General features: G+C 43.3%; 2 protein-coding genes across 15 annotated transcripts in view; one reads left to right on the forward strand and one right to left on the reverse strand.

Moving 5' to 3' along the window:
- CPA (centrosome assembly and centriole elongation protein) overlaps positions 1-11,270 on the forward strand; it is a 42,911-nt gene extending 31,641 nt beyond the window's left edge. For 4 of the 6 annotated variants that reach the window (XM_071081535.1, XM_071081534.1, XM_011755671.2 and 1 more), the window contains exons 10-17: positions 1,646-1,870; positions 4,994-5,078; positions 8,647-8,711; positions 8,905-9,009; positions 9,825-9,965; positions 10,043-10,127; positions 10,202-10,322; positions 10,940-11,270. In XM_071081535.1, coding sequence (XP_070937636.1) covers positions 1,646-1,870; positions 4,994-5,078; positions 8,647-8,711; positions 8,905-9,009; positions 9,825-9,965; positions 10,043-10,127; positions 10,202-10,322; positions 10,940-11,132 — 1,020 coding nt within the window. In that variant the 3' untranslated portion in view covers positions 11,133-11,270. Of the gene's footprint in view, positions 1-1,645; positions 1,871-4,993; positions 8,058-8,646; positions 8,712-8,904; positions 9,010-9,824; positions 9,966-10,042; positions 10,128-10,201; positions 10,323-10,939 lie in introns of those variants that run through there. The other 2 variants (XR_011614951.1, XR_011614950.1) reach the window with 2 other exon arrangements.
- Positions 11,271-13,569: 2,299 nt separating this feature from the next.
- Positions 13,570-19,604, reverse strand: part of LOC105490240 (ring finger protein 17) — a 114,326-nt gene continuing 108,291 nt past the window's right edge. For 8 of the 9 annotated variants that reach the window (XM_011755664.2, XM_011755665.2, XM_011755663.2 and 5 more), the window contains 4 exons: positions 19,245-19,380; positions 16,334-16,523; positions 14,219-14,326; positions 13,570-13,765 (listed from right to left, as the gene is read on the reverse strand). In XM_011755664.2, coding sequence (XP_011753966.2) covers positions 14,228-14,326; positions 16,334-16,523; positions 19,245-19,380 — 425 coding nt within the window. In that variant the 3' untranslated portion in view covers positions 13,570-13,765; positions 14,219-14,227. Of the gene's footprint in view, positions 13,766-13,844; positions 14,118-14,218; positions 14,327-16,333; positions 16,524-19,244; positions 19,381-19,604 lie in introns of those variants that run through there. The other variant, XM_011755660.2, reaches the window with a different exon arrangement.

Consider the following 19,604-nt stretch of genomic DNA (forward strand, 5'->3'; position numbering starts at 1 on the left):
ACTCTCCCGTCACCCCCTCACCTGCCCCGGCCACTCTCCCACTCTCCCGTCACCCCCTCACCTGCCCCAGCCACCCTCCCACACTTTCCCGTCACCCCCTCACCTGCCCCAGCCACCCTCCCACACTTTCCCGTCACCCCCTCACCTGCCCCAGCCACCTTCCCACACTTTCCCGTCACCCCCTCACCTGCCCCGGCCACCCTCCCACTCTCTCCCGTCACCCCCTCACCTGCCCCGGCCACCCTCCCACTCTCCCGTCACCCCCTCACCTGCCCCGGCCACCCTCCCACTCTCCCGTCACCCCCTCACCTGCCCCAGCCACCTTCCCACACTTTCCCGTCACCCCCTCACCTGCCCCGGCCACCCTCCCACTCTCTCCCGTCACCCCCTCACCTGCCCCGGCCACTCTCCCATCACCCCCTCACCTGCCCCGGCCACCCTCCCACTCTCCCGTCACCCCCTCACCTGCCCCGGCCACCCTCCCACACTTTCCCGTCACCCCCTCACCTGCCCCGGCCACCCTCCCACTCTCCCGTCACCCCCTCACCTGCCCCGGCCACCCTCCCACTCTCCCGTCACCCCCTCACCTGCCCCGGCCACCCTCCCATCACCCTCCCACTGTCTCTGGCAGAGTGAGCCTCATCAGATAGAGCTTTGTTCTTAGTATTGCAAGGGCCTGGGACAGTGCCTGATAACAGATATTTTGTAAATATTAATTGCTCTTGAATTCTGCATCCATTTAGACTTATATTTTACCATTTTAGTATGAAATCCATCTTCCTGCATGATAAAAATGCTTACCAGAAAGTTTTCATTTATTGGTCGTAATCCGTCTCACAAATGGGAAACCTGATGTTCATGGAGGTTGTGGACCTTGTTTTAAGCTTTGAAGTCAGAAAACTCGGTCGTGAACCTTGATGTCACCCAATCCAAAGTCCATGCCCTCTATGGTGGGGCCCGGATGTCCTCCCTATCCTCACCAGGCCGCCGGGTGGCTGCCGCAGGGGTTACTGGGTGCAGGTCATGGGCCGGGCCACGCCCGCTGCCTCGCCACTCATGGGCTTCGGTGCCCTACTCCTTCCTTGGCTTGCAGTCAGTCGCTTTCACTTGCAGCTGCACGTGATCTCAAATTGCTTTTAGACATTTCCCCTTATTTTAGTCTCTCTAAAACAACCAATTTTTTGGAAATTTATTTCTTCTCATGAATTTCAGATAGTTTTCAGGGCAGGTAGTTTTGACTTTGGAATCTTTTATTCTTTAGCTCTACTCTTCCTTCACTTATTCATGAGTTCCTGTTGCATTTCTTCTTTTCCGGATCTCCCCCATGGATCCCTTTCGGTTGATAGCTCAGGTGAGGTCTTTCCTAGGTCATGGCAGTTTTCTGCTGTTAGCTCCCATATGCTGTCTGCCTTCCTTTCTCCTGGCTTCTGGAATTAGGTTTGCTGATGGTCTGTGGTGAGACTCTGATCCCCTCCTCTCGCTGCTGAAAACCGCAGTGGTCTTAGAATGTCGTCTGCTGACTAAGCCTTCCCTTTCTGGCTGGCTATTCTGTTTCATTGCTGGGTGTCTATTCTGTTGTCTTAATTCTGGTAATGTAGTAATGTTTTTTTTTTTTTTTTTTTTTTTTTTTTTTTTTTTTTGAGAGACTTTAAAACAGCAAATAGCAGATTTACGGGAAGATTTGAAAAGAAAGGAAACCAAATGGTCAAGTACACACGGCCGTCTCAGAAGCCAGATAGAAATGTTAGTCAGAGAGAACACAGACCTCAGGGAAGAAATAAAAGTGATGGAAAGATTCCGACTGGATGCCTGGAAAAGAGCAGAAGCCGTAGAGCGCAGCCTTGAGGTGGAGAAGAAGGACAAGCTCGCGGTAGGCGGGGAGGCCAGTGGGTTGTGTCAGGCCGGGGGAGCTTCAGTATCTGAGCGTTCAAATTCATAGAGTCAGAAAGTAGAATGGGGCTGGGGGGCAGTGGGGAGGGACTGTGAACATGGATAGTTTCCGTCTTGTAAGATGAAAAGTGTCCTGGAGCTGGAGGGAGGGCGATGGTTGCAGTATACCCCAGAGATCCTTAATGCCACTGAAGTGTGCACCTAAACATGCCGAAGACGGTGAATTTTATGTGATACCTATTTTACCACAACTAAAAAGATTGTCCAAGCGTTGCTATACACGGGTACTTGGCAGACTCATTTCTCTAATTCCTGTGGAGGTTTGCTACAGTAGGCAGATCATCTCTGTTAAACCAAACCAGGGGAGATTTTGGCCGAGAGTTGCACGCATATGACCCTTTTTAATCAAGTAATTGGTCTTTCATTCATCTTTGTGAACAACCAGGGTGTGCCAGGCACTGCGTTAGGTGCTTGGGGTACAGCAGTGAACAGACAAAATTCCTTACCCTTATGAAGCTTACATTCCAGTGGTGGAAGAAAGACTGTAATAAGTCAAATAATAAAACGTGTGGTGTGTGAGATGGTGATAAGACCAGGAGAAGCAGGGCGGTGGAGTGGCGTCACCATCTGGGTGGGACGGCCTGGGAAGCACATGAGGAGTGGCTGGGTGGCCGCCTGAGCCTGCAGAGGAGCCCCAGGCTGTAGCTGCGCCTGAATGGGCCTGGGACGGGGCAATCGGAGTATGGGCGAGGAGCGGTGGGCCAGCCCTTGGGGTGGGATGGGACAGTGGGTGGTGGATGGGAGTCCTAACAGATGGCAGCATGCACCTGGGCATTTTTTGAGTGAGGGGGAGTCTGGAGGGCTCTGAATAAACGGTGGCCAGGCCTCTTTACCTCTGACTGCTGTAGACCAGGAACAGGTGGAAGGGAGTGTGGGCAACACCAGGCACGCGGTAGGGCTCGGGGGACCGGGTGGCGGTGGCGGGTGGAGAGAAGCAGACTGTGTTTGTCGTTGAGCTGTGTGTGTGGTTGGTGGTGACATCAAGGAAGGAGTCAGGAATGGCCTCAACTTAGTTTTGTGTGTTGGTCTCACGAAGGTGCCACTGACTAGGAGCAACTGCAAGAAGGGAGCACATGGCCACCAGGAACTCAGGCTTGGACAGGGGACACTGAAATGCCTACAAGACACACGGGAGATCCGACTAGGCAGCTGCACACGGCAGCACAGGCTCCGGTTGGGGACAGACACCCGGGGTCATCCGATGTGTGATACAGCACGGGGCAGGGAGAGGCAGCAGGGCTGTGAGTAGGCAGGGAGGCGTGGGTGAGCAGCCAGAGAGCAGGAGCCAGGAGGCCGTGTGGTGTCCTGAGAACAAGTGAAGAAAAGGCTGCAAGGAGGAGAGTGGCCGCCTGTGTCAGGTGTGGCAGCAGCTCAGAGGACTGAAACCGGCCGTGGGGTTTACCAGGTGGGAGGAACTGTGGGCCTTGAGAAGGTCTGTTTCCCTGGAGTGTTGAAGATGAAAGCCTGATTGGCTGGGAGCAGATAACAGCTTTGTAGTTTTGCAGTAAATTAAGGGAGGGTAGTGGCCATAGGGAAAATGTTTTGTTTTTAAGATGGTAAAATTAACAGGTGTTTGTGTAGTGGTTGGACTGATTCAGTGGAGAGGAAGATATCGATGCAGGAGGAAGTGGAAGAATTGCAGAAGCACCACACTTGGCGAAGTGAGAGGAGCTGGGTCCAGGCAGGGAGTGGAGGGCAGGCTGTGGCCAGGCAATGGCCTTCATGCCCAGAGGCGGGAGGTGCAGGCACAGCCCGGGCTTCTGTGAGGGCGGAGGTGGCAGGAGGGGAGGAGATACAGAAAGCCAGAGGTCATCTGTGTGAACAAAAGCAGAGGCTGGGGTAATAGAGTGATTCGTGGCTGTACCTGGGCCCACCTGGGTCAGAGACTGAAATTTTAAGACGAGAATTGCACGTATGTTGTTCTTAGCTTGTGGTCATCCAAGTGAATGCCACCAAGTGGCCAGAGGGAGGGAAGCTAACAGTGTGTGTGACAAGAGCGCCTGCCGCGGAGCATACTTTAGTTGCAAGAGGACAGTGGGGGCCTGGAGGCTTTCAGGACATGGCAAGCACTGGGGGTCGAGGACCCGCAGGGCCATGTCTGTCGGCTGTGAGCGTGGTCAGGGCCAGGGAATTAACAGAATGAGCTGCAAAGACGGTAGAGTAGTGAGAAAGTAGCATTCTGCTCCTCGCCGCCCCCTACCTTTTAGTGTGAAAGCTTCCCAAAATAGAGAATAGGGGAAAGAATGTACAGTTAACACCTGGGTACCCACTTGGATTCAACCACTAGGAACATTTTGCCATAGTTCTGCCTGTTTCACTGAACCATTTGAAGGTAGTTGTAGGAATCATGGCATCTCACCCCTAAATGCTTTAGCATTTTATTAAATTGCATTAACTTTTGAAGAGACCAGGCTGATTATTTTCTAGAATGCCCCACCTTCTGGATTTTTGTAAGTAGAATGCCTTGAAATTAATAATTTTGTGGTTATTGATAATTGCAGACGTTGATAGTATTGATAATAACAAGTTCTAGGGTTGACCACTGAGGTAGGACACCAAGAAGGACAGCACTGGAAGCATCATCTCCTGGCAGGCAGGGACCTGGTGGGGGCTGGGGCAAGTAGTATTGGGGCTTGATTTGGCCAGAAATGGAGGTGGGATGCAGAGAGGACTCACCCCACCTCATCCTCACAGGGAGTGCTCGTGGTGGTCTCGGGGAGAGCTGGGCTCAGCTGGACTGTCCTGGGGGGAGTGTGAGTGGGGAGCACCCTGCTCTGTAATGGTGAGAGGAGATGGTTCAGGTTACCTTGCCTGCTGTGTCCTCACTTGAATGTTTGTCAAAAGGAGCGTGTGTGTGTGCGCGCACGTGCACGCGCGTGCGTGTAGGGATTCCTAAATAACAGCTTGGTCTATTGTATAAATGAAAATAATATGAATAAACAAAACCCACGGCGTTCTCATCGCTAGCTGAGTTTTATTAGTTTCACTTAGTGTATTAATAGACTAACACTCATTTTAAATAAAAAATTCTCTTATGCTATAGAACACATCTGTTCGATTTCAAAACAATCAGATTTCTTCAGGAACCCAGGTAGAAAAATACAAGAAAAATTATCTTCCAATGCAAGGTAAGAGGCTGCATGATCTTTTTACAAAACATTTCAGAATGTAAAGAATAAAGAGTTTATACCCAACTTAATAAAACATTGTAAATGTAATTGAAGCTCCTCTGCATCATCTTATTCCCCTAGTTAATTTCTGCCCTGATAATGGCCCATGCTTATTTTTTTTAAATTCTTTTACCATGTTGTGTTCATAAATTGATATACTGGTTTAGCATCCCAAATCTGAAACTTTCTGAAGGCAAGAATGATGCTCAAAGGAAACATTCATTGTAGCATTCTGAATGTGGATTAGGGATGCTCAACCAGTAAGTATTTGCAAATATTTCAAAACTTGGAAAAAAAAATGGAGATCTGCAACACTGTTCGCAAGCATTTTGGGTAAGGGACACTCAAGCTTGTGGTATTGTTTCATATTCTGTGTGTCCTTCTGCAATTTTTCTCTCAATACCGTATGACTTACCCATCTTCACACACAAACCCTCCAGTGGATTGATTTTAGTAGCTATAGAGATGGTGTCAGCATTCCTGCTGAGGGGCAGGTAGGTTTGATGCTAATGAGGAGGGCTGCAGAGCGTGTCTTGATCCTGTGGCTTCTCCAGGATACATGTGAAGAGGAAGATGCCGGGCCGTGTCAGCTGGAGGTTTCCCCTTTGCTCTGCACCATGGTGGTACCAGTTTTTTACTGTCAGCAGAGTATGCTCTTCATACTTGCAAACACTTGATCTGGCCAGACTTCAAAATTCTGGCCAGTTGATATAAAATGATGGTTCATTCCGTGAGCTGGTAAGGCCCTGTGAGCATTTTTTACATTCAGTCAGCATTTGAGGTTCCCCTTTTGTGAACTGCCTGTGTCTTTGTCCATTTAAAATTTTGGGTGTGTGTGTGTGTGTGTGTGTGTGTGTGTGTGTGTGTGTGTGTGTTTTCTCCTTATAATTATTCTGCATACTAATCCTTTGTCAGTTACAAGGACTGCTAATATTTTCTCCCAATCTGGGTTCAGTTTTTCAGTTTGTGTTTTTTAACGTGTTTCCTTGTAATGTTGACTTTACCAGTCTTTTAAAATAGATTTTGGTTTTCATGACTTTAATTCTTCTCAATCCTCAGGCCGTAAGTACACCATTTTCTTCTGTGCGCTTTTGCATTCACATCTGAGTTTTTAATCTGGAATTTTAAAAAATTATTTTCATGAAATAAATTTAGAAAAGATATATGCAATTTGACAATTACAAAGCAAATACTTGGGTTACCACCACCTGCTTAAAGACATAGATTAGTGGCAGCCCAGAGCTGCCCTCCGTGGAGTCCATGGCTTCTCTTCATGGCATACTCATGTTCTCGTGCTCTGCTTCATTGCGCCCTCAGATACTGTGGTTTTTTACAAATGGAAGATTTGTAGCAACTCTGCACTGAGCAAGTCTGTTGGTGCCATTTTCCAATAGCATGCGCTCACTTTGGTAGTAGACATTAGCAGTCCCCAGCCTTTTTGGCACCAGGGACCAGTTTTGTGGAAGACAATTTTTGCATGGACTGGGGGAAGGGGGATGGTTTTGGGATGATTCAGCATATTAAATTTATTGTGCACTTTAATTCTAATATTATTACATTGTAACATATAATGAAATAATTTTGACTCACCATAACGTAGAATCAGGGGGAGCCCTGAGCCTGTTTTCCTGCAGTTAGACGGTCCCATCTGGGGGTGATGGGAGACAGTGACAGATCATCAGGCATTAATTAGATTCTCACAAGGAGCCCCCAACCTAGATCCCGCGCACATGCAGTTCACAATAGGGCTCTTGCTCCTGCGAGAATCTAATGCCGCTGCTGATCTGACAGGAGGCGGCGCTCAGGTGGTAATGCGAGTGATGGGGCGCTGCTGTAAATACCGGTGAAGCTTTGCTGGCTCGCCCACCCGCTGCTCGTCTCCTGCTGTGTGGCCCAGTTCCTACAGGCCCCAGACCAGTATATGGCGGGGCTTGGGGCCCCCTGGTATAAGTGGTATATTTTTAACCTACATATATTGCAAATCAGTATCTTCTCCTGGTTCATGGCTTGTCTTTTTGCTCTTTATAGTATCTTTTGATGAACCTACATTCTTAAAGTAGTTCACTTTCAGCTTTTCCCTTTGGGCTGTGCTTCTTAGTTCTTTCCCTCTCTTGGGGTCATCAACATCCCTCCCCTAGTACCCACCCAGCTATTCCGGCACTGTATACCCCCTAGCTTCCTCTGTCCCCACTTTCCAAGGTGGGTTCACACAGTCCTCTGGACAGTGTGCTTGCACCTGGAGCCTGTCCATGCCCACGGTCACCTCTCCTTATCCTGCCTAGTTGGTGGATACTTGGGGTTCAAGTTAAAGTTAGTTCATAATCAGCCTGAGAAGAATTAAATTTGATATACAGTGGCTTTGCAGCCTGGTTCTGCCTTTTATTAGTTGACAACCTTGGCAGGTTATTTAACCACTTAGCCTTGGTTTTCTTGCCTATAAAATGGGAATATTATTCTAGTCTTTTCTGTAGAGGTGGTTATGAGAAGTGATGTCACACAGCTTTAGTCATAGTTAACTTTGCACAGATAACCTCTGGGGGTGAAGCTTGACATTCTTGTGTCATCCCAAACAGAGCACTCCTGCTGTCCCCCAGAGCCTTGTCTGCCATCTGCCCCTTGGCTCAAGCCCAGACGCCTGTGTACTCCGAGCACTTTTTCTGTTATCCTTCACCATCCTCTCCCAGCAGTCCCTAGACTGATCCTTCGGATGTTATTTTCTGGATCTGTTAGTTACACTGAATCATGAAATTGCTGATGTGTGGCAGTTTGGGACCTACAAATCAGTCGTTTCCCGTGGTGTAATGGAACCATTCCTGTCTCACAGGCACAGCACAGCCGCCTCACACGCCCGGCAGCTTGTTGGCTGACCGCCTGCCTTCGCTCTCCTCCTTCAGGCCATTCTCCTGTAACATCCAGCTCTGTTACACTTTTTAACATGTAGGTCAGATTCTGGCACTTGCTCGAGACCCTTCCAAGTTGAGTGTTTACAATATGAATTGGCACATAGGATGAAAATACTGGCACTTCAGTGTATTTTGAGAGATTCACCTCACTTTGTTGTTGGTGGAGGTGTGTTTATTTTGTAATGTATGTGTTGCTTTTACAGTATGTGATTGGTGTGCTGGTCATATTATAGAAAGTTTACACCACAGCCACAAGGGCATTTATGTTTTAACTAAATACCCCATTATTTGGTGAAGCCAAATTCCACAGGTGTTAGATGCCTTATTATCTGCACCTTACACCTTGTGATTGTCTCTGAAATACATTTGGGTCTGTCAGGCTGTTTGATCACCTGTCTCTTCCCCAGGATTGTAAACTCTGAGAACAGATATTGTCTTGGACATCTAGGACTTGAGTACCTGTGTCAGAGAACTACAAATTAGTAAAGAAAAACATTAAGACATCCTTAACTAATGGATAAAGGACAGCAGTTCACAGGATATGAACTAAGGAAATGTTTGATCATACTAGTAAAATTTTCAATTAACTGTTAAATCTAACTCTGACAATTTTATTCTAATAGGCAATCCACCTCGAAGATCCAAGTCTGCACCTCCTCGTGATTTAGGCAATTCGGATAAGGGACAAGTAAATCTGTTTTTATATATTCAAACATACATTACTCAGGCTTGAAATCAATGTGTGAATAGACTTAAGTTTCTAAGCCATAAGTAAAAGAGTTTTTACTTAACATTATAAATGTTATATTTTGTAAACACTAGTATCAGAATCTGGCTTCGGAAGAGGAGGTTTTAGCTGCTCAAATGTCTTGTGCTTACAGGCTGCCTCTCCCAGGGAGCCACTTGAACCACTGAACTTCCCAGATCCTGAATATAAAGAGGAAGAGCACAACACACAGGGAGAAATCAGTCATCCTGATGGAAAGGTTAAAATTTTTTTGAAATAATGAATTCTAAAAAAAATAAACATTGGTTAAAATAGTTGAAACACATAGAATCTAAAATAAGGGCTCTTTGGATAACTTGCCTTTAGATGCCATTTCTCGTTCAGAGATTCAGCAAAAGAAGGCATACAATCGCTGTATGATTTTTGTTCTTACTCCAAAGCCTTTGTAATCCTTGGCACTTCTTAAAAGCTTCAGTTCATTCTAGGTCTTCCTTTCTTGCAGCCTTTCTTATACTGATCCTGAATCGGGGGCCTCTCTCCCCGTCTCCAGCCAACAGAGTTTTATTCTTATGCTTAGGAAAGTTTCTTAGTGGGAAAACTGCCTGGGGGTTCCAGCTAAAGGGAATGAGGAGGAAAGGGATATATACAGGTTAGAGGTGATGAGGGAATTTTTCCCTCAGGTTTATGGAAAATTTACTTTTCAAATACCCTAAACTGGTCCATTTCTATTGAAATTATAGGGTTAGAGTTCACTGCTATCCTTGAGGAGTGACAGAAGGACAAAGAGCAACAGTCAAAAGTAGTAGTTAGACTTTCCTGTACGTCTACTTTAGGGTAACAAATCATTGATAAGGGAAGGTTTTCTTTTTTAGATGAATTCCAGCTAATACATGGAAAAGGAATGAGAACATTAGAAAATCACGAGTTTGCTACTTCTGATGAAATAAAGGATCTTTTAAGGGAATGTTTTACATTTTATTACAAAAAAATTCAAAATCGGCAGTTGGGAGGAGAATTAGGCATATCTTGGTCAGGAGAAAATCTTCCTTAGGTGACAATCTTGTGTTTTTTTAGGTGGAAAAGGTTTATAAGAATGGGTGTCGTGTTATACTGTTTCCCAATGGAACTCGGAAGGAAGTGAGTGCAGATGGGAAGACCATCACCGTCACTTTCTTTAATGGTGATGTGAAGCAGGTCATGCCAGACCAGAGAGTGGTATGTGTCCAGAGGCGTTCTCCTCCACAGCTTAACCATCTCGGGAGAAAAGGCAGACTGACTGTGTGTCTTTACAGATCTACTACTACGCAGCTGCCCAGACCACTCACACAACGTACCCGGAGGGACTGGAAGTCTTACATTTCTCAAGTGGACAAATAGGTACAAACTTGTTTCACCCTCTCATTAAATTCTTCCCTTCCTTCAAAAAATATTTATTGTAACTTTTTAAACAGAAAAACATTTCCCAGATGGAAGAAAAGAAATCACGTTTCCTGACCAGACTGTTAAAAACTTATTTCCTGATGGACAAGAAGAAAGCATTTTCCCAGATGGTACAATTGTCAGAGTACAACGGTATGACACCATTATGTTCAATTGTCAGCACAACGGTATGACACCATTATGTTCACAGAAAAACCACTCGGTGTGACAGCTGTTCACTGTGCTCAGAAGGTGCCCCAGCCTTGCATTTCTGATGACACACGACATCCATATTAGGGGGTTCAGTTTGAATGAATGTCCCATAGGCATGTCAAGCAGTCAACTTGATGCTTTTTCGTTCCATTCTTTCAAAACAGATTTTAAGTTTGATCATGCCCCTTCCCAGGAATGGCTGTCTTCCCCACCTGATACAGAGCAAGCACTCAGATGGTTTTTAAATGTGTGAAAGAAGGGCCCATTTTCATATAACAAACAAGAGGAAGAACACAAGTTTAAAAAAATCCCTAAGCATTTTGTGGTGAAAATATAAATGATTAAAACAAGCTTTTAACAGGTACATGTAAATGCTAATCTGATAATTGGAACTAGCACCATGAAGCAGAACCACTGAAGAAAATCACAATTGTACAGGGGAAAGAACCAAGGGATGTCTCCAGAAGTAGCTGCCAGAACCAAAAGGCTACTTTTCAATAGTTTTCCTGTTGCCTATTTTCTATTTTTTTAAAGAAGTTCTATTTTAAATTTTACAGTGATGGCAACAAACTCATAGAGTTTAATAATGGCCAAAGAGAACTACATACTGCCCAGTTCAAGAGACGGGAATACCCAGATGGCACTGTAAAAACCGTATATGCAAACGGTCATCAAGAAACGAAGTACAGATCTGGTCGGATAAGAGTTAAGGACAAGGAGGGTAATGTGCTAATGGACACGGAGCTGTGACGATCCCTGTGTGATCATGAAGTAACAGTAACTGATTTTTCTTGTTAAAAAATGTACATTTATTGTGGATTCTGTTTAATTTATTGTGTATGTGTGGGGAAAAGATTGGATTCTAAAATAAATGTTTATCCTGTGGCATCTTCATTTTTATATTCTTTGAAATGCAATGATAGCTGTCATTTATAATTCACCTACCCTGCCTTTCAACAGAGTAAGGAAAGCATTTTTACTCTTTAGAAACTGTGTACAGGTTTTTACAATAAGTGGGTGTGTTTATTGGTTAGAAATGGCTGTAAAAACCAAGAAGTACAGGAAGTACATTACATAGATGTCCCACAGGCACATCAGCCATAGAGCACTGGACTTGCACAGAAAGTGTACTCAAGGAGTAAACACGTCTCTGTAGCCAAAATATTACTATGTTCAGTTAGTACCAAAATTAAAGCATTTGATCTACTACACAGGTTCATTAATTATAATAGAATGGGGAGTTACAACAGTGGATGAATATAAATAGGTCACATACAACCAGTAGTAATCATAGTGGGGAGAAAAGTTATAACAAGGCAGACACTGTAATGTCTCAAAATGGGACACCTGAGAGGAGAAGGGGCATGAACGATGAGTAGCCGGTGTTAACCCATGGACCTCCACTACCTTCATCTTATCACAGTGAGATTACTGTAGCCTCATGGAGGCAAGATGTCCCTGAAGGATGGGCAAGTCACCTACTTGTAAATTTATATAATTACAGATTGGTCTAGATAGACCTTACCTGTCACATACACCATGAATCAGGTTTTGTTAATGAAATCTATCAATTCCAGGTGACTTAATATGAAAAATAAAACTTTTCAAAGAAAGTACATATATATATGTATATAATCTATCTCAGAAGAGGTAAGGGTTTTTAAATGAGACAAAAAGCACAAACCTTAAAGGAAAACATTGATAGGCCAGGCATGGTGGCTTATGCCTGTAATCCCAGCACTTTGGGAGGCGAAAGTTGGCAGATCACTTGAGGTCAGGAGTTCGAGACCAGCCTGGCCAACATGGTGAAACCCTGTCTCTACTAAAAATACAAAAATTAACTGGGTGTGGTGGTGCATGCCTGTAATCTCAGCTACTTGGGAGGTAGGACAATCGCTTGAACCCAGGAGGCGGAGATTGCAATGAGCTGAGACCATGCCACTGCACTCCAGTCTAGGTGAGAGTGAGACTCTTATCTCAAAGGGGGAAAAAAAAAAAAAGGAAAAAATGTTGCTAAATGAGTGAACATTTCTGTCAAATGATATTACAAAACGGGAAAGGCAAGCCCCAGACTCGAAGACATACAACGGATCAGGGATGATTAGAATACATCGTTTCTACAAATCAGTAAGAAAATTGCAAATAATTCAATAGAAAAATAGACAAAATATGAACAAGCAATAAACAAGTGACAGAATGGTCACCAGCTAATAAACCAGTGAATGCATATTCAACGAGACACGCAGTGAGATACCTTTTCTTACTAATACCACTGGCCAAAGTCTGGCGACACCAAGTGCTGACACGGAGCTCAGACAACCAGTGGTGGGATAAATTGGCAGAATATACTGTTCAGAAAGCAAAAAAGTAGTTAGAAAGTAATTGTAAAAGTAAAGTAACCCCATGACCCAGCAAATCCCATCACTATGTATATGTACTAGAAAACTGCTCATGTATACAAGGCTCCTAAAGGAATATTTATGAGAAAAAAACTGGTAAAGGAGTATCAGGATAAATTATGTGCACGGATGGATACGGCAGTAAAAGTGAATTGAGTTACACATACCAACATGGATAAATAGCAAACAAAATAGAAAATAAAAGATGATTGTGTGACAGCAGATACATTAAAAAATACACAGAGCAATACTGTATCATTTATGGATGCATTCATATGTAGTAAAATTATATAGACCTTTATATGAATGATAAACACCAAATCATAACAGTAGTATTTACCTCTTAATATGGTTGGCTGTGGTCCCACCCAAAATCTCCAATTGTTCTCATGATAATGAGTTCTGACAAGATCTGATGGTTTTATAAGGGGTGTCTCCCCCGCTTTGCTTTGCATTTCTCCCTGCTGCCACCTTGTGAAGAAGGTGATTTGCTTCCCCTTCACCTTCTGCCATGTTTGTTAAGTTTCCTGAGGCCTCCCCAGCCATGTGTATCTGAGAGTCAATTAAACCTCTTTCCTTTCTAAATTACCCAGTCGCAGGCAGTTCTATCAGTGTAAGAACATACTAATACACTTCTACAGAATGCAGGGAGAATGTGCTTGGGAGCAGCTTTTTCATACTAATGTCTTACTTCTTAAGCTGAATCATTAGGTATAAAATGAATAAATTTTTTTCATGTGTCTTAGCTATTTCATTTTGAAATTATGGTAAAATAAAACAAGCAAATGTTTGGAAGCAAACATTTATTAACTTTTTTTTTCCACACAATTCCTAACAGCTCGATATGTAAAAATGAGGAGAGGTAAAGCACTATTGCTGAACAAGTTAAGAAAATTAAGCCTGAAATAGTCTAAATGTAAGACATAGTCTAAACATAACAGAAAACTTTCTTCTAAGCTTCTATAGATGCTCTGCACTGTATACCTGAAAAACAAAATGTGTTATTTTAAACCTTTACTTAATGTAAATGTGCAAGTCTAGCTGAATCATTCCTTATGGACAAGATTAAAAAGTTAGCTGGCTACCCATGTACTTCAGTAACTTGGTATGAGGATGGTGGCTGCTCAGTAGTTCTGTGTGCTTAGCGGGTATTTATGTGCTTTACTTACAGTGCCCACACTCTCCTGCTGTCCCCATGTACCCTGGTACTGTGAGAGTCATGACAGCCCATCCAAACGTCCTTACAGATAGGGGCCTCTTTGATACTAGTGCTGACTAGGTGAGAAGGCCTATGAAGAAATCTGGAAGAGATTCTTGGGGAGCGTTGCTGTCATTCCTTTGAGAAATCAAGGAAAATCCATGGATGCTTTTCTGATCAATCTAGCATGAATCTCCACTAGTCCCATGCCTTATGCTATGAATAGAACAAGAACTTACACTTAGGCGTTATTCATCTTTATCTGCAAGCCCCATTTCTACTAATGGCATATGAACTGGATGCTGCTCTTCGTCATATAATGTCACTATCTGTTCTGGTGCCGGAGCCTAAAATTAAAAGATACAGTTGTCAAGAAAACAGTAATGTCTTGGCTGCCTTTTCCCTCTCACATCTGGCCATTCACACAGGTGGGAAAAGGCGTTCTCAGGGGCCTATTGATAATTTTACACTCTATGCTTCCAAAAGGCATCTGTGGTGGTTTCTTGCAAAACCCCATTCTTTCCATTCTTCTGCTCCATTTAAATTCCTTCTCACAAGGTTTTCCTAAATGAAGCCAGGGGGCTTTGCCACCACCATCCCTTGTTACAGGTCATTTGCATTCCACACAAAGCATTATACCTTTATGCATAAACCGACAGTGATGGTTAATACTAGCTGTTAACTTCGCTGGATTGAGGGATGCCTTGACGGCTGGTGAAGCATTTCTAGGTGTGTCTGTGAGGGTGTTTTCAGAGGAGACTGGTGCTAAATCAGTGGACAGAGGAAGACCCACTCTCCATGTGGGCAAGGGACATCCAGTTGGCTGGGAGACAAACAGGCAGAAAGGCGGTTCTCTGCTCTCCTTCCTGAGTAGGGGACACCTTTTCTCCTCCTCCCCTCGGACATCAGCCTCCAGATTCTTTGGCTTTTGGGCTGTAGGACTTGCACCAGTGACCTCCCAGGGGCTCTTTGGCCTCGGACTAGCAACTGCATTGTCAGCTTCCCTAGTTCTGAGGCCTCCAGACTGACCCAGGCTACCAGCTTCTCTGGTTCTCCAGCTTGCATACAGCCTATCATAGGACTTCACCTTTGATTGTGTGAGCCAGTTCCCTTAATAAATCCTCTCATATATCTATGGTTCTGATTATCCTCATATACTCACAAAATTTTGAATATTAGAGAAGTGAAAAAATACATATCTATAAGAAATACTTGCCCTGTCTGTATTTTCACTAGGTTGAGAGAAAGCCTGGATGAGCTAGTCATACCACTCTGCACATGCAATAGCATATATACAGGGATTTTCAAAAAGCACTTTCCAGGAACCATGCTGACTGATTAATGAGCTCATCTGTGTCATAGCCAGTGTGTCAGGAATCCCCAAATCGTGGCACCAGGCAGGAATCACAAAGGAGGGAAGCAGGTTGAGCTGCACACCAGCAGTGAGGACTAGGTGAACTGAACGTCACGTTACATGTTCCCGTCTAAGGGGCTGTTGCTACGCTTTCAGCTGACTGCCATTTCAGGGGGATGGGAAGACCCAGGATTCCTAGTTTTTAGAATATCTAATCAGGGCCAGAAATACCCACTTCTTGGGTAAGATTTCCAATTTTAAAACACTATGCTAAATAAAACAAGGTAAAGGCCAGATTCTGTCTGTGGGCTACTGTGACATGCTGAGCCTCAGAACAAGAAAACATTTACATGAAACAGTCTGGAGTTTTTTAGTTGACCTTTTGATGCAGGTTCTACTATATCAAATAATTCAAAAGTAGTACAATTATGAGACTAGTACAATTAGTATAATTCAAGCCTTTCTATAATGACCAGAACTACCATTCTTTCCCACGCTTCTTTTAGAATGCAGGTGAAATGCCACGTTCCTGTTTTACTTATTCAGTTAAATACTTGAGTGGCTTCTAAGCAGCAGCTCAAACACCCTCTCCTGACCTCTCCAGATGCAAATAATCATTTCTTCTCACACTTCCCCCACCCACAAAGTTAGCTATAGCTCTGTTATAGTACTTATTTCATTCAACCTCACACTAATTGTTTGCATATTTGTTTCCCTATTATAAATTAATTATGGGATAGTCATCTTGAGCATTTTATTAATTACATAAATTTTTATATCACCATAGGGGTAAGCAGTTTGTTAAACATAAACTAAGACATTTTAACAAGGCTTAACATTAAGCTTTATATGTATATGTAAAGCTATACATATAAACTATATCCTATATAGCTTTATATGCTTTAGTATACTCTTGCGTGTAGACATTGCATAGAAACACTTGACAAAGTGTGGACACAGAAATAGCTTTACAATAATTGTGGCCGGTTGAGACACTTACCATGGACACAGCATAAAGCTGTTTTCCTTGAAGACAGTCTATCATAGCCCACAGTGCCTCCATACTCCATTTGGGACAATATGGTATTCTTGTCTCCCCTAGATCCCTTAAGGGAGGTTTAAACCCTGCCAAGAGAACCTTTATGGCTCGAGCTGGATACCGCATAAGATGAGGAGGAATTTGGCACAGTCTGTCACAAAAGAAATTCTTAAATTAAAATTCTCTTCCAGCTGAAACTATACAATTCTTAGAAAGAAAGCATAAGGGAAAAGCTTGGTAACATTGGATTTTACAGCGATTTTTTTGGATACGACCCCAAAAGCACAGGAAATGAGAAAAATGAGATAAAATGGACTTCTTAAAAAAATAAACTTCTGTGTATCAAAGGATACAACAGAGCAAAAAGGCAACCTACAGAATGGGAGAAAACATACATAAACATGGACATTAAAGATCTACAAATGACCAACGAGCACATGACAGGATGTTCAACATCACTAATCATGAGGGAAATGCAAATCAAATCCAAAGTAAGATTCCACCTCACACCTACTAGATGACTACTATAAAACAACAAAACCACAAGTGCTGGTGAGGATGTGCAGGAACTGGAACCTTTGTGCTCTTAGTGAGAATGTAAAATAGTGCAGCCACTGTGGGAAAGAGCATGGAGGTTCCTCAAAAATTAGGACAGACCATATGATCCAGCAGTTCCATTTCTGGGTATATACCCAAAATAACTGAGAGAAGGTACTCAAAGATATAAATGTACACCCACGTTCATAGAAGCATTATCCACAAGAGCCAAAAGTGGGGAGCAACCCAAGTTCCACCTTCCAGGGAAGGGATAAATGAGATGTAGTATACACTGTATGAGGGGGCTTCAAAAAGTTCATGGAAAGATGAAATTAAGATGAAAATAAAAAATGTAAACTTTATTTCTCAACATAAGTTCCATCAAGACCATGACACATTTGTAAGCTATGATAACAGCCCTTTAGTCCATCCCTTAAGAACTGAGGGTCCTGGGAATATAACCATGTCAATGTGATCTTTCTTACATTATTAACTGGAGAAAAATGGGTGCCCTTTAAATACTTTTTAAGATTAGGAAACAAAAAACAATCTAGAAAGGGCCACATCAGGACTGTAAAGTGGATGCCTAATGATTTAGGTACAACTCTTGCAAAATCGCCCTTGTTTGATGAGAGGAATGAGCAGGAGCACTGTGGTGGGGAAGGACTCTGGTGAAGCTTTCCCAGGCGTCTTCCTGCTAAAGCTTCGACCAACTTTCTCAAACACTCCTAAGAAGAAGATGTTGTCATTCTTTGCCTTTCCAGAAAGCCGCAAGCAAAATGCCTTCGGCATCCAAAGAAAAAACAAATGGTTGCCATGACCTTTGCTCTTGACCAGTCCATTTCTGACCGGACCACTTCCGCCTCTTGTTTTCACTGTGCCCTGCCTTCAGGATCACACTGGTAAAGTCACGCTTCATCTGCAATTGCAGTTCTTTGAAGAAACGCTTCAGGGTCCTCATCCTGCTTGTCTACAATTTCCACTGAAAGCTCTGCTCCTCTCTGCAGCTGACCTGGGTCCGACAGGCTTGGCATCCACTGAGCGGAGAGTTTCCTCGACTCTTTCAGTCAGCGTTGTGTAAGCTGAACCAACTGAAACGTCTGTGCGGTTGGCTGTTATTTCTGCTGTTGTCAGTCCTCTTCAATTAGGGCATGAACAAGATTCATTTTTTTTTCCTCACAAATTGATGTGGAAGGACTACTGCTACGGGCTTCATCTTCAACATCATCTTATCCCTTCATAAAACAAGTTATCCATTTGTAAACGGCTTTCTTTGGGGCACTGTTTCCATAAAGTTTTTATAAAGCAAAAATGGTATCACCATTCCTCCACCCAAGCTTCACCATAAATTTGATGTTTGTTGTTGTTTCAATATGAGCAGAATTCATGTTGCACTTATCCTTTTTAGTGTCTCAAATAAGATCCTGTTCAGACATGTTAGAACAAGTTAGCACAATTTTGGTGAAAAATTTTTGAAATCCATGCAGTTTTTTCATAGTATGCATTTTCCATGAACTTTTTGAAGACCCCCTCATATATATAATGGAATATTATTCAGCCTTAAGAAGTAAATTCTGACACATGCTACAACATGGATGAATCTTTAAAAATTATGCTATTGAAATAAGCCAACACAAAAGGACAAATGCTGTAGGAATTTACTTATATGAGGTACCAAGAACAGGCAAGTTCAGAGACAGGAGACCATGGGTTACTAGGGATTAGGTGAGAATGGACTATGATCTTATTATTTAATAGGTACAGGGTTTCTGTTTGGAATAACAAAATTGTTCTGGAAATGGAAAGTGGTGGCAGTTGTATAACCTTGTGAATGTATTTAATGCCAGTTATTATACTTAAAAATAGCTAAAATGGGCCAGGTGTGTTGGCTCACGCCTGTAATCCCAGCACTTAGGGAGGCTGAGGCGGGGGGATAACCGGAGGTCAGGAGTTCGAGACCAGCCTGGCCAACATGGCGAAATCCCGTCTCTATTAAAAATATAAAAACATCAGCTGGGATGGTGGCAGGCACCTGTAATTCCAGCTACTAGGGAGGCTGAGGCAGGAGAATCGCTTGAACCTGGGAGGCGGAGGTTGCAGGGAGCCGAGATTGCATCACTATACTCCAGCCTGGGCGACAGAGCAAGACTCCATCTCAGGAAAATAAAAAAGCTAAAATGGTAAATTTTATGTATACTTTAACTCGATAAAAATTCCCAATTTATAAACAGCCTTAGATTAACCCTTTTCTTTTAAAAGAGACAAAATATTCTCAGTAAGAAAACTATTTTTAAAAAAAGAAACCTAATTCAACACCCCGACATTTATTTTCAACCTGTTTAATGTCAGCTTTGCAGTTGATCCATAATCAACAAATTGTACTAGGATAGATAAAGGATTAAATTCTTTAATGGAAACAATCTTCGCTCTATACCATAAGCCATCATCATATTCTGCAAGGCAAGGCATTTCTGGAAAGACAGAAAAAGGGAAAAAGTCATATGGTCTTTTATTAAATATTTTTAATCCAAAGGAAATCAGCATATCAAAGGGCTACCTGCACCCCATGTTTGTTGCAGCACTACTCACAATAGCCAATATATAGAATCAACCCAGGTGTCCATCAACAGATGAATGAATAAAGAAAATGTGCTGATTATATACACAATGGAATACTATTTGGCCATAAAAAAGA

The sequence above is a fragment of the Macaca nemestrina genome, chromosome 16 (assembly GCF_043159975.1).
Source record: "Macaca nemestrina isolate mMacNem1 chromosome 16, mMacNem.hap1, whole genome shotgun sequence".
Taxonomy (NCBI): domain Eukaryota; kingdom Metazoa; phylum Chordata; class Mammalia; order Primates; family Cercopithecidae; genus Macaca; species Macaca nemestrina.